The sequence below is a fragment of the Taurulus bubalis genome (assembly GCF_910589615.1).
Source record: "Taurulus bubalis genome assembly, chromosome: 2".
In the NCBI taxonomy this organism is placed as follows: Eukaryota; Metazoa; Chordata; class Actinopteri; order Perciformes; family Cottidae; genus Taurulus; species Taurulus bubalis.
In genome coordinates, this window is record NC_136590.1 from 12950848 (window position 1) to 12966200 (window position 15353).

Sequence of the window (15353 nt, forward strand, 5' to 3'; positions counted from 1 at the left end):
TCAAGTTGCACAGCACATTATAGCTGTTTCACTTTTTCACTTAATAATAAATATATGAACAAGTTACACATTTAATAAAAGGATGTGACATTTTGTGATTGTGATGGTCAGAGCATTGGGCTCCTTATCTCTTGTGAGCAGCTGCATGAAAAGAGGTTCATTTCCTGAACATAGGCTGTGGGCTGAATGAGTTATCATGCAAAGCTGCACACAATAAACACCATTGCTTGGTTTATCATCAATTAGGCGGGTTTCAGAAACTACTCCTTCATCAACATCATAGAACATCAAGTTGATGCTTTAAAACGGACAGTAATCCTTTATGAACGAGAAGGTAGAAAGAGCAAGAACAAGAAGATATTCTCCTAACTCTAAGTGCTTGCCTCCTATGAAACTTGCACAAAGCTCAGAGATGGGATGAGAAAATCTAAAAATACAAAAGTCCATTTCTTTTACTTTTTTATTTTTAGACTTTCTTTTCATGAGGAAGCTTATCTTAATTAACAGTGCTTTAGTGCATGTTAATTCACCTGAGGTGAAGTTGATTATCAGATCGCAATTTCTAATTTAGTACAGATTACAGCTAAATGCCCGATAGGCCTTGCTCTGTGTAAATGACTGCTAATAGGGTGACTATTTCCTACAAACATTTATTTTGATAGTTACCTAAGATAACCATTTCCTGCGAGCCCTTATTTTTTAAGTGTTTTGCAAGTATTTCGAGTCCTTTATTTTGAAGCCCTACTGGCAAGACCGGAAGTATAGATGTAAATCTTGTAACTGCTGGAAAAAGTAGGATAATTGAAAGTATGCACTGAAGGAAAATGTGTTCATCAGGTCTTCCTCTAGTCTACAGTACAAGAATCACTTCATGAATGTCTAAGCAGCTGGAACGGGAACAAGGTACTTTGTGTTTTATTGTGCTGTGACCATGTTTAGTGACAGGTTATCTTCATGAACCTGTAAAAGTGTGGTTAAATGTATTAGTGTTATAAGATGCATTAGTGTAATAAGATGAGCGGCGGTTACTGGTAAAGTTTTATTAGGTGTGTTTTCTTACTCAGTATTTCATTTTTAAGCTTGCATCCAAACCAGTGTCAGTCTCCACTTCACCCCTGTGGGTAGTTTAATGTGTGTAAAAATGTGTGCTTGGGTGATGGCATCAAAATGACACAATACCTATTCTTTGTAAGATCAAGTGTAACACAGAGTGTTGTAAAATAAAAAAGAAATTGTTGAAACCCCTCCTACATAAGAGTTCCTCTAACTTGCTGTCTTAGCGTGGAGCTGTCACTTTGTGATACTGCATGTTGCTTTCAACATCCCCCTCCTTCACAGATTCAGTGGTGAAGAAGGTCGCCAGAAAGTACCATAGTTTCAAAATAAATGTTTATGAACTCTGAGAATCCTTCATGCTTTCAGTATTTTACACTGGAGTAACACAATGGACGGGATAATTACTACAACAGTATTCTTGTCAGGTAAGACAAGTTTATACATCCTCATTTTGTCTCTTTATGAATACTTCAGCCAGCAGAGAAAATATGATCCTGTAATTTCTTTTAAGGGCATTTTATTACTGAGATGTTCCGATAGCATGCTGGAGGCATACAACTTATTATCACAAATATGTGTTCGGGTTCCATCAGGGCTAAAAGATGAACAACTGTAGTTGCAGTATTATGTAAACAGTTAAGATTATCCATTTGTATTTCGTAATCTGTGCGATTAAAAGGACTTGTGTCAATATGTGTTCACCTTAGTTTACTCTGACTCTATAAAGCTTTCTAAAAAAAAAAAAAATCCTATTACAAACGTTTTTATTAAACACCTAAGCCCTGCCTACATTACGGCTTGGTACAATTACAGTAGTAGATGTTTGAAAGAATTATGACGGTTTGTAAAAAAAACTGATCACACGCGCAAGAGTCTAATTACAAGAACCGATTACGACAAAACAAAAAACAAATACACAACATTTTGTCAGGGTCATTCAAATATGTTGTGCAGCAAAGTTGTTGAAGATTTTGTGTTATGACTTGTTCTGCTTTTCATTTTGTGTTTGTATTAAAGTTCTACTGCTGAAAAAAATGACTTTTTAGCCTTTTTCTTGGAGTAAATATATATATTTAATGTACCCGTAACACCATAGATGTTACTCTAGCTTATAATATTAAAATGAAAAAGTAATGTTCAGGTAACAGGGTTTTATTTATTTATATGATTCTCTTGAGGTTTATTTTACCTTTTTTTTTTCATTGAAATCGAGGGGTATACTAACCCACACCAAAAATATTAAAACATACAACAATATGTTCATGGATAAGGAAGCCTAACAAGGTAACCAAGAGATGAGAAACAAATTGGATGATAGATAATTGTTTTTAGTGCATTTTACAGCTGATTTAAGACATGATTCAAAACCGACCCGTTAACATAAGAGATGGTAACATAAAGCTAACACGAGAGGAAGGTTAAGTGATATAATTACAATACACTTTGCATCCTATAACAGCATCCTAACACAACATAAATTTGTGAGATCAATAGTGTCTGTCTTTCTGAAGCCATGAAGGCTCCAGTTCCCTAACTGATGCAAGAAAAAGCAGAACTTGAGGGCGTTAGTATCATGGTGATTGAACCAGTATCTTTTTTAAGGCATTTCTTTTTTTGGAGAAAAGTCAGCAAAACGGATGTAATGTTGTCAGACTTTGAAATCTGCTCGCCACCAGACATCATAATCATAGGTGACGAACCAGCGGTGTCAGTCTGAGTTTCAACAGAATATTTACATAATATCTTGCAAATGAGGAACTAGGACATAATTTGTCAGGCAGTTCAAGTGTTGTAACATGTTTACCATATTTAGAAAACCTTGTGTGGACTTAATTTGCCAATGTGAAGGCAAATATAGAAGGACAACTTCCTGTCGCCGTGGAAAGTAGTATACTTCAGTCTTGTTTCACCTTTTAAATAATTTAAGAAATGTTACAGAGTACCCGAATACAAAAGAAACAAAAGCAGATATGTAGCTCAAACATTTCATCTTTTATTTATTTTTTAAATGAATAATTATTTGTGACATTTTTTAATTACAAAATTGTTGGTGCATCCTTGTGGTGTTCTCAGAAAAAACACTGTTGCAAACATCAATAAAAATGTAGTAAACGTGACGCACATACAATACATTTGTCTACAAACTACTTTATTTGCACAAATTAAGTATTCCCTTACTTCTTACTTATTTGACCACAACACAAGGTTTTCAAATGTTTTTCAAAATGATGCAATCACTTTGACTGCGTGACATTATCTCCTAGTTCCTCTTTGTTAGTGTGTGTGTTTTAAAGTGGCTTGAAATCTTTTTTTTTTTCATTCCTCAGTGTTAAAAGCTGCAGTTTGTTTTAACATCGATCCCGTGGCTTGGAAGACCCTGACTCAGCCTGCTGCAGGTTTTGGACACCAGGTGGTGCAGAGGCGTTTCGAGTAAGTCACCTCATGGATGTTATTGTGGAACATGGGCCTACACTAGCCAAATATTAACTGCTAGCATTTCTGTCATGTGAGTTTCTCACACTAATCAATAATTTTCATATTGACAGAAAGGTGGGATTCATGTATCTATATTGCTTTTTCACATGTTTGTCTGGTTGTATTTCCTCAGCTTGCTGGTCAGTGCTCCTCTTGCACAGTATTCACCAGGAGGAAGAGGACAAATATATAAGTGCTCCACCGAATCATGCAGTGAACTATCAGTTCCCAGTAAGCAACTTCTCATTTCCAAATGCTTCACAAACTATTAAACTAAACCTACACGAGTAATTGGTTATTGATTTTCAAGAGCAGATTTTCATCATTTATGTGGATCACTTAATATGGTTTTAGTATGATTCTAGAAAAAAGACAGAGAGCTAGCTTTCTGTCTAGCTAAGTATACCAAAATGTCTATATTCATATGACAATTGGTCACAGTCTATTAAAGACTGTGGGACATAGCTGTGCAGTTAGAGAGCAGTGAGTATGAATAGTTAGATAACATAGGGAAGTATTTTACTAGTGGGCGCTGAGGATTGAAGCGGTCATTTAAATTGTTGTGGCGCTATCACAAAGTGTTCAAAATGAATGTTTTAATATTACTGATGGATGTTTCCAATGCAGTGGTGGACTTTGCAGTGAACATGTCTCTTGGTTTGACGATGTCAAGTGATCCCTCCACACAAAACACTTTGGTGAGCCAATAGAGTGCAAATACTTACAATTAATTGTGAGAAAATGCTCTGAAACCTTTCTTCGTCTTTAGGCTGCCTTACATGTTATCAATGCACAAAGAAACATATTATGTATTAATCAGGACTTAACCGTGTCTCTTTTCAGACATGTGGTCCAACCATCCCAAAGGACTGCAAAAGTATCACCATGTACAGTGGTACATGCTTTCAGATAGACAGTTCTGATCGGGTTACAGGTCCTGTACCTTCTTCTAATCGAGGTAAACATGGAAAAATAAACACACACAAAATGTAAACTAGCTATTTATTACCAAAACCACACTCAAACAAACTTCAGCATCAAACTCTTTGCAGAAATCAAAGTAACGTTGTTATTTTGTTACATTTCTGCTGCCCTGGACTTGCTGTTGAATGCTGCAGGTGGGTGTGGGCAGAGTTTAGCTTCCCAGTAGCTGTGGAGATCGCTGGTCTTTCAGACCAGTCACAGATTGAACTAACTTTTGTTCAGGGAACATTAATTGTGAATAAATAATGGTTTGAAACACAATACGAATGTGAAATGTCCATTATCTGCATGCGGTGCTGCATTCATGTGATGTGTCCCGTGGAAACAAATGTCTTTTAACCAACTTCTTAGTTGCTTGAAATCTCTTTGACAGAATGTCGATCAGCAGACATTGCATTTCTGTTGGATGGCTCTGGCAGCGTGGGCACAACAGATTTTGAAACAATGAAGACTTTTGTGAAAAATCTGGTCCGCTCACTCCTGCCTCTCGACACAAAGGTACAATTGTGTTTTCACTGCCGGTGTGATTCGCACAGGCCCAACTTATTATTGGATGAATAAAATCTGCAATTCTTCATTGTTTCACAAAAAACGGACTGGGTTTAAGAATTGACTGTTAGAATAACAGACAGTTGAATTATCTATTTTTTATGTTTTTCGTTTTTTTCCAGTTTGCCATTGCCCAATTCTCCCGATCTCCTGAAGTCCATTTTTACTTCAATGATTTTCTCTCTGGAACTGGATCATGGGAAGATCAAGTTGATGACATTAGACAACACAGGGGATCAACTTACACAGCTAAGGCCATCACATATGTGGTGTAAGTGTCGTCAACATGTTGACTTTACATCTGCGAAGGAATTTTAAGTTAAATGGCACAAAATATTGAATCTGCTAAACCTGGGCTATACGGATAGTTTGAATTTTGAGATACATAAAGAAAAATGTCTTCACATTTAGTCCGATGATAATTTGATTGAACATGTTAAAGCAGGTATGTGTTGATTTTTGTATGCACCAACAGGACAGGGTTTTAGCTTCGCTGAAATTTCATTTGAGACACCCTCGATTGTTGTATCTGCAGTATCGGGCGACAAACAACATGGGGACAAACATTGTTGCATCTACTTGCTGTCCTCAGTGTAACTTTAAAATTGATTATGTTAAATTGAACTAACAGTAGCACTTTATTTCTACAGGGAAACAAAATAACAGTCCAAATTTGGGCTACAATGATTAGGTTAACAAATTATGGATTATAATAAATTAGGCACCCCAGCAAAACTGAGTTAACCATAGTTTCACCACAGATACAACAAAATGCAGTGCAAAAGGGTGTATTGAAATGGCATCTTTCTTTTTACAGCAACAACATTTTCACACCAACAAAAGGTTCCAGGTCAAATGTGAAGAAAATCTTGATAGTTGTTACCGATGGAGCGTCTAACGACCGGTCAGATTTGTCATCTGCAGTAGCCTTAGCTGAGAAGGCAAATATTGTTCGATTTGCTATTGGAGTAAGTTCCCTCAGTTTAAATCTATGAATTTAAGCATCTGATTAACTATATTGCACGTCCTTAAACACTTGTTTTGAACATTACTAGGTGGGAGGTGCATTTAACAATGATGGTGCAAAAAAGGAACTGTACACCATTGCATCTTCTCCCGAAGAAAACGTATTTCAAGTGGAGAATTTTGACGCACTCGAAAAAATAAGACAGAGTTTGCAGGCCAAACTCTTCTCTATTGAAGGTATAGTTATATAGTTTCAAAATACATTTTGACAAATTTAAACAACCTTAGTCTTGTAAATCTGAGTTAGATTTATGCATGCGGCATTGAGAAATTATTGTGCTCATTTATGTTGCTGTTACAGGATCACAAACAAGTGGAGAGTCACTGAAATTGGAAATGGCTCAAGAGGGATTCAGCGCAGCTTATGGGCCTGAGGTAGTACAAAAAAACACCAGAAATTCCCTCCATAATGCTGATTGTTACTGTTTAATACTTTATAATTTTATTTTTTTCTGGTTTATTTACTTTCATTGCTTCTTCTTTATCTTTCATAAATAAGATCAGGATTTAGTGAAAGTGTCTAAGAAAATAAAATTGAAAAGCCTGTTCAATTAAACATTTGTTTAAATTGAAGGGAATTCAGATTGCTATTGTTGGTGCTAATGAGTGGAAAGGAGGCTACCTCCAATACTCAATGTCGACAGGCCGCAAGACGAGCTCCTATGAGCCTAATATAGAGGCTGACAGCTATCTGGGTAAGAATGTAAACACAAACAGGTACACCAGTTACATGCACTGCTCCACTCTAATTCTGTCTACTTAAATATGATGGACATTTTCTGCACGTAATCTCTCAAATATATGTATGTACATGAATGTTTTCCACAGAGATAATGGTAATAACTAACAAAAATTGCCAAAGATAGACAATTTGCTCACAAATGGTCAGACTTTTAACTGATCGGCTTTGATTCTAGGTTACTCGATGGCAGTCGCTAGAATGAAGAAAGGCACATTAACAATTCTTGGTGCTCCAAGATATCAACACCGAGGAGTTGTGATCACAGTTTTCCAAAACGGGAATCAGAAAAAGATTGATCCCTTTCCATGGCAGGTGCGAGCTTACAATAAAGAGGGACTGACGGTCCTGAAAAACAATGTGGAACATATGTTTTAATAACATGTTTTCTTCTTTCATGTAATTTTCTTTCATTGATAATTTGTTGCTTTAACAGTTTCAGAGTGGCGAATATTTTGGGGCCGTTGTTTGTGCGATGGACGTGGATGGGGACACCTTCACTGACCTAATCCTCATATCTGCTCCTATGTTCATTGACACTGATAGAGAGGGAAGAGTTTACGTTTGCACCTTAACTTCTTTGGTAAATTACAGTTTAATCTGGTGCCTTGATATGAATCTATTTGTTTTTCTAACGACCATGCAAACATCAACTCTCGTTCGTATATTTTCACCAGAATGTGGAGTGTCACTTAGATTCTCCCTCAGTACTGAGAGGAGATGCATCTGACCAAGGAAGGTTTGGGTCTTCTCTCGCTGTACTGCCTGACCTCAACACAGACGGCCTCAGTGAGTTGGCAGTTGGAGCGCCTTTGGAGAACAACGGTCAAGGCAGCATCTACATATTCCACGGCGAAGGTGGAGGAAGAATCAGTTCTGCTTACTCACAGGTGAGCGAGATCCAGCATGCATGGCTCCATGCTTTCCACTGTACTCAAGATATAAGAACTTGATCCATTTCAATATTTCTATTTTCATAGAGAATTGCTGGCTCTGAAGTCCGGTCAGGACTGAAGTTCTTCGGTATGTCCATCAGTCAGTCGTCTTTTGACCAAAGTAATGACTTTCTGCCTGACTTGGCTGTGGGTTCAAAGGGCGCAGTTGTCTTACTTAGGTAAGTCCATTCAAGATGCTTCTGTCTACATATTACTCTCAAGTGTGATTCTACTACTATCAGACTTTAGCTTTCCAATGTGTGCAGAGCAGTCATCCAGTCTCTTTGTAGACATTTAGCACAGAACTACACACCAATAAAGGATTATATTGGGCAGCTTAGATCCGGTTTGGTTTTCTCCTGCATTAGCCTACTGATCACAAAGCCAATAATTATCCACATGTGTTTTCCTGCCTTATCCATTTCCAGATCAAAGCCTATAGTAATGATAGAAGCTACGGTGTCATTCATCCCAAACCAAATCTCCACTCAAAACTCAGACTGCTCAAAACCTTTGAAGAGCACAGCGAAGATCTGCTTCACCATGACCAGGCACTCAAAAGTTGAAAGAGGTACCTGATGCTCAACTGTCATTTAAATACTTTAAAGAGTAAACTCTTAATGAAACATTAATCTGTTCCAGCTCAGGCAAGGATTAGCTATAACCTAACGCTGGACGCCACCCGCAAAGTCCCAAACAACCGGGCCTACATTATTGCGAAACAACGAGAAATGAATGGAACAGTTAACCTTGTTTTACAGCAGAGTGGATGCGTCACTGTTTCGCACTTTGTCGAGGTGAGTTGTTAGACATACACAGCGTTAAAATATGGTAGATTGTGTACTTTTTGAATAACCTTTTTAACTGGAAAACCACAGCCTTTGTTAGATTGAACAATCCAATGTTTGATGTCCATGTTGTGTTAAATAATCCAACCCTTGCAACCTTGACAAGCGCCCGACCCGCTTCTTGCAGGCTTGTCCAGAAGATGCTCTAAATCCACTTTACAATGAACTCAGATTCACATTTGAAGGTTTACCTGTCGACCAAAATCCAAGTCCAAGTCTCGCCCAGCAGGCACAGACCACAAGCTTCCATCCTGTAAGCACTCTCTAAATATTTATAATTTTTAATTTTTTATAATTTATAAGAACTTGCTAAGGATTCTACTGCATGGTTTTTATTGTCTTGAGTATTTACTGAACAAGAAAGTATTGATGAAGTTTTCACATTATCGACCATTCCTCCATTTCTCTACCACATGGAGAGTTGTGGAGTGCATCATGTCTTCTAAACCATGTTCAATTGTAATTACACTAACTTGTAAGCGTAGGCAGTCAACTGTCATGTCTACTCTTCCTGAACAAACTTGTTACTTGGTTTACTTGATACTCTCTTCTACAGTTAGGTTTCGAGATAAATTGCGGCTCGGACAATATATGTGTTGATAACCTGAAAGTGGATTTTAACTTCACCAGGTGAGCTACAAATGTAAAACCTTACTTGGGTGTGAGGTTACATGGTCACTTTTCTGCATATGCAAAGAGTTTGCTAACTCTAATGCCGTGTTCACACCGGACGCGACCAGATTACATGTAAAGTCAATCCACAGACGGTCGCCGCGTCCGGTGTGAACACGGCATAACGCAGCATGCTGTTTTATTTCCATTCTTTTAGTTATACAGGTATAAAGCACAGATGTTTTAGGTATGCCTCTTTAAGAGTGAAATATCCTTCCTGTACTTTGGTTTATGACAAAAAAACCCTGCAAAAACGAATGGCATTCCCTCCAGCCTCAGCTGGCCTATGTGTTTTTTTTTGGTGCAAATTAGCACATGTTAGCATGCTAACGCACTACACTAAGAAGGTTAATATGTTGACATTAGCATTTAGCTCAAAGCATTGCTGTGGCTCGGCCTCACAGAGCAGGTAGCCTGGCTGTAGACCCGTAAGGCACGGCCACACATGCATGAAAGTAACAATTTCCTCCCGTTCATACTATGTGAGTGAGGGAGTGAAAAAACATTTGCTGCACAATGCCGAAGCAAATTCCCATCATCACATTTGTGTCGAGTCTAAATTTGGTAAACCTTCAGGCGAACATCCCCTAAGAAAGCAATGGTCACGTCTACAGTTGCACACTTGTGACCATGCCTAAAGCACCTGGCACTCACATTGAACGGAAGTGAATGTGAGGTGAATGCTAACGTGTGAACATTAATTTAACCTTCCTCTTGTGTTAGCTTTATGTTACCATCTCTTGTGTTAACAGGTCGGTTTTGACCCATGTCTTAAATCAGCTGTAAAATACTCTAAAAACAATTATCTATCATCCAATTTGTTTCTCATCTCTTGGTTACCTTGTTAGGCTTCCTTATACATGAACATATTGTTTTCATAATATGTTTTAATATTTTTGATGAGGGCATCTGGGCCTTTTCTTTGTCAGTATGCCCCTCGATTTTATTAAAAAAAAAATGGTAAAAATGAACCTCAAGAGAATCATATAAATAAAGAAAAGGTTGTTACCTGACCATTATTTACCGGTATTAGAACACATCTCTTAAATACATTTGTTTTATTTATTTTTTCATTTTAATATTATTAACTATAGTATAGGTGTTACGGGTCAATTTCATTTTTTCAGCAATAGAACTTTAATAAAAAATAAAAAATGAAAAGTCGTAACACAAAATATATATAGTATATATAGTAATATATATATATATATATATATATATATATATATATATATATATATATATATATATATATATATAAAATATAGTATTTGCAAAATCAATAAAAAGTTAAAAAAAAAAAATAATTTAAAAATTCGATATGAACGCAAGAGCCGCATGAAACCAGGCAAAGAGCCGCATGCGGCTCGGGAGCCGCGGGTTGGCCAGGCCTGCAATAGATAATCCTTGCAGCAGCACCACCACAGAAATGACATCCGCCGTTGCATGATTACATAGCCTAGTGTATGTGTAGTGGGATTCTCTTAGCATCGTGGTTGCAAAAAATTTAAGTCAAAAATGAATTCGCCTTTACATCTTTCCTTGAGCTCACAGTGTTTCACAACCAGGTCAAGGAAAAGTAGTTAGGAAAAGACAAAGAACTTATTATTTTATTTTTTTTACAAGTCCACCGCAGCCTTTTGTTTTCCTCTAACTTCCCTTTTCTCTTTCCTCACAATCTGTCAGATCCTTAGAGGTTAAAGTGGGCATTGATGAACTGTTGGATGTCACTGTCTCAATGGAGAACAGTGAGGAAAACTCTTACAACAGCCGTGTCATTCTCACATATCCAGCCGGACTCTCATACAGGAAGTTTACAATTCTGCAGGTAAGGCGTCAGGATCAGGTCTGCTTTCAATGGTCTCTGGTCAGCTGCTCTCTCCAGCCACACAATGCTATTTCAAATGTGTTTTTAATAAAGGGAAGAATAGAGTGCAACTCCTTGGACAGTGAAGATGGCGTAACAAGAGGAAAGACAGACTGCACTGTTGACAGGCCTATTTTGAAGAGAAACACTAAGGTTTGATCTTTGTCCAGAATGATCTCTTCTCACTGCTGCAGATACAGAAGAGGCAGTGTGATTTCTTTCCTTTATGTCATTTAGGCTTTCTTCATCATCTCCTATGGGATCGAAACTAATAGTCAACTTGACAGGAGGATTTTTGTCTCTGCAAATGCGACCAGGTACTCAGCTGCCTGCGTAATAACCACAACAATATGCAAGTGTGCAATAGTCCCATTCCCATATGTACAAATAATTTCACCTTTCATTTAGTGGTAATCAGGAGCACTCCAGCTCAAGTGAACTCTACAAAACCAAAAACATTGATGTGAAGTACAGCATTTTTGCTACGATTGAAAGGTTTGTGTGTGAAACAAAATTAATTATATAAAAAAACACTTACTACTTTACTAAACTACTATAATACTCCTTTTAAGCTGGCATCTTATCACCTTATATTCATCAAATTAATTTTTTATCTGTTAAGTTCCCTCAGCTACAGCAATTTCTCATTCGGCAAGAATGATCTGCACAAACCAGTCCAACAATCAATTACGGTGAAATATATTATCATATCATTCTATCAGTTATTATTTTAAAACTTGATTTACACTTCACTTTAATGCTATTTAAGTCTGTTTAATACTTACACTTTTCTATTCTTTCCTTCTCTTAGGTTACAAATGATATCAGAGCACTGAATTTCACTGTGGTGATCAGGGTGCCTGTGAAGCTCGGTGACAAAGACATCTGGGTTGATTCCAGCAGTTTGCAGGTAACGTGTGAGACCTGAACCCTTAAAATATCCAATTATAATTGTTTTACACAACTACAGTGTTACGAACGGATGTGATTATACAAGGATCAAGTCGGGTTTGCTGTAAACTGACAAAATCCATTTTAGATTCCAGACTGCCAAAGAGACAAGGATGAAGAACCCAATGTCACCGATTTCATTGCTAAGATACAGAAAACTAAGTTAGTGGTGAGTATGGCTCTACCATCTATGCATAGTTGCAAAGCCCATTCAAGGGCTCCCGCAGACACTCATAGAACTGGAGTGATATCTATATAACTACTATTTTTTTCATCTGACTGGAGTGTGTAGGACTGATTACAGCTCGCTCTGCTTTCTGCCTTCTTTGAAAACATGAACAGGACTGTTCTGTAGCCAGGTGCACAGTTTTCAAGTGCAGTAGGTTCATGGAAAGACTGGAGAGTAAAAAGTACAAAATCTCTGCCAACCTAAGTTCTGGATGGATAGAGCAGGTAACGGATGTGCATGTATAATATTGAACAAGCTAACTATTATTTAATGAGCATTGTATGTGCTGCATTTGGAAGTATTTTCATTACAACTGGTTCTGACTATGTTGCAGTAAAATATCCCTTTCTAATGAAATGTAACGTTACTAAAGGTCAAATCCACTCTTCATTTTTCTCCCTCAAAAAGATTGGACTTCAATCTGCCAAATTCCTCTTGACCAGCACAGCCAATCTGGAGTACGACAGAAAACAGTACATCTTTTTTTCAACGGGTTCTTCTAACAACCCTCCTGTTCGCAAGGTGAATACACATTGTTTTGACCTCTTTTTGTGTTAAAAAGAGGTTGAATTTGATCCACATTCTATCCTTTCGCCTCTCAGATTGAGGCAGAGGTAGAAGTGTATTCTGAACCAGACTTCACCAAAGAGATTGTCGGAGGAATCCTAGGAGGATTGGCTCTCCTGGCTTTACTCACCGCTGGCCTGTATAAGGTGACACACTGAACATACACTGCTTCAGTTTAGTATATATAGCTTTTTTGAGGCATTGAAGCCATTTTGAAATTTCATAGTAGAGTAGACACGGACATAATTAATATCATGAATAAGTTTCATTTGGGTGGGTCAAGGCCCTTCATTGTGAATGATGGCTTACTGAAATAGCTGTGACACTTAATTGAACAGGACCATAATTTTGCCAAAATGGCACAAATACTTTGAAAACAAAATGGTGTATTTCAAATATTTAATATATGATTCGCTAATTGACTTTGAATCTTTACTTGTCTTTACTTTTTTAACTAACTTTCTTTGTTTTGTACTCTTAGGCTGGATTTTTCAAGAGTAAATACAAGGATATGATTAACGATGATGCGGCAGATCCGGGGGTTGATGGCGGCGCACCCACACCAGAATAACAAATACAAAATCTGGAGATGTTCCGCAGACAGCAGCTTTTTCAAATATATTCATAGTATTAGCCTGCTGATTGCAGCTGACCACAAAACCATTTCAACATCTACAGTGGCGCCTACGTCAACTCTGATCACGTCATCTGTACCATTACTTAGAGCTCTACCATTTTCATAATATTGAGCAAATTTTCACATAAGTAAGTAAGTAAGAAGACTACATTCAATTCATTAAACTAGAAAGCTTAGCTGTCTCTGAAATCACTCCCTCACTCTGTCATTCAATATTTCCTCAGGACTGCAGAAAAGGGTTGCACAATGATTTCCTGGTTAGGAAGTAATACCCAGTGAATGCTGTAAAACTTGATCTCTTCTGGTCCCTAAAAATTATTCAAATAAAAGTCTGAGCAGGGAAATTCTCAGACTTACACCCTGTAACAAAAGAGCGCAAGTAGACATCGATTCATATTAAGGTTAATAATAAAAGGTTGCGAACCGCTGTCCTATATTATAGACATTCAATAATTGACTTAATAGTTAGCAGTAAATTGAAGGTACTGTAAAGTGTATACATTTACCTAATAAATTGGAGCACTCAAATAAAATCGCCGACATTACTTGAGTGAAAAAATATATATATATATATATATATACATATATATATATATATATGTATATGTATATATATATATATATATATATATATATATATATATATATATATATATATACATATAGTGATTTCAGTGTAATTTACTAAATGACTGTACATTTTTTTAATCCAATTTTTTATCCTAATATTTCATATCCATTGTTGTCTCCAATGAAACATTTCTGCTTTTATATTTGCAAGCTATGCATGTTCATTTGTGTTCATTCTGGTTTCACACATTGTTTTGTAAACCTGCTGAAATTTAAACGGCAATATTGATTTCAGTACTGTATTCAGAAATGATGTAAAGAGACGCTGAGTTCATGCTTAATCAATATTTATTATATACGTGATTCAAATGAATGTTTTTCTTCTCTTAACAATAAGACATGGAAGTATATATTATATAAAGAATAATTATATTTATACATGACTCATCACATGTTATGTAAGGAAACAGAGGTATAACGGGATGTGGAAAAAATAACAGAAGTTGTCTTTCATTGAATTCAGGGAAAAATACATTTCCCTGTACAATTCATTTATAGAAAAAAACCTGACCTGAGTATCTTTAATGCCTTTTAGAGAGCTTAAAAAGACTGCAATAATGAACCGAAAAACCCCTGGGTGATAACAGACCTAAAGTAACAGAAACAATGAGGTAACGGGGACAGCAAAAGAGAGGAGCAGGGAAATTGAGAAACCTGCTACATTTCCTGTTGCGGTGACTGCAGGAGATGGCATATAAGAAGGACCCGAATCTTGAAGTTTTGGTAAAGACCTGAACATCAGCGCGGACTGATTTACTTCCACTTGTTACTACAACGGCCACCTGAAACCAAGATGAGTCTGATTTGCACAGCAGAGGGCTGCCCTGATCCTGAACTTCTGCATTAGTAACAAGGCAAAACAATTTTAGAAACAGTGCTGAATTGAAAATCTTTACCTGTTGAAGGTCCATGGTATAAGTGCAAATGTTCTCTGAATCAGAAATATCCCCACAACTTGCCACCTGAGTTTCAAGATCTCAAAGGCCTGAGCCGGCTTTATCTGTGGCTGGAAAAATCACAATTCTTACTGTTATTACATGAATAAAAACTGTCTTTGTGAATAATTTAACTAAGCTATACCGTGTATATGATGAAGCAACTATATGAAAGCTTGATACAACCTTACCTATGCTCGTATTGCCCTTCTCCCAGCTTCCAATAGGGAAGGTTTTGGCACCGCTAACGTCC

General features: G+C 37.1%; 1 protein-coding gene across 1 annotated transcript; it reads left to right on the forward strand.

Moving 5' to 3' along the window:
* Window positions 1-1444: 1444 nt before the first annotated feature.
* On the forward strand, window positions 1445-14070 carry LOC306753504 (integrin alpha-X-like; the record flags this gene model as incomplete). Its single annotated transcript, XM_079237379.1, has 30 exons — window positions 1445-1481; window positions 3384-3486; window positions 3665-3762; window positions 4159-4229; window positions 4375-4489; window positions 4889-5013; window positions 5187-5335; window positions 5882-6032; window positions 6120-6267; window positions 6392-6465; window positions 6665-6785; window positions 7008-7144; window positions 7266-7412; window positions 7507-7719; window positions 7810-7943; window positions 8193-8335; window positions 8407-8561; window positions 8740-8865; window positions 9169-9242; window positions 10971-11112; window positions 11206-11304; window positions 11389-11468; window positions 11560-11646; window positions 11774-11843; window positions 11963-12061; window positions 12191-12271; window positions 12445-12555; window positions 12740-12853; window positions 12934-13044; window positions 13380-14070. 30 exons carry the CDS (start codon window positions 1445-1447, stop codon window positions 13467-13469), a joined length of 3405 nt encoding a protein of 1134 aa, XP_079093505.1. The 3' UTR covers window positions 13470-14070.
* Between the last annotated feature and the right edge of the window lie 1283 nt (window positions 14071-15353).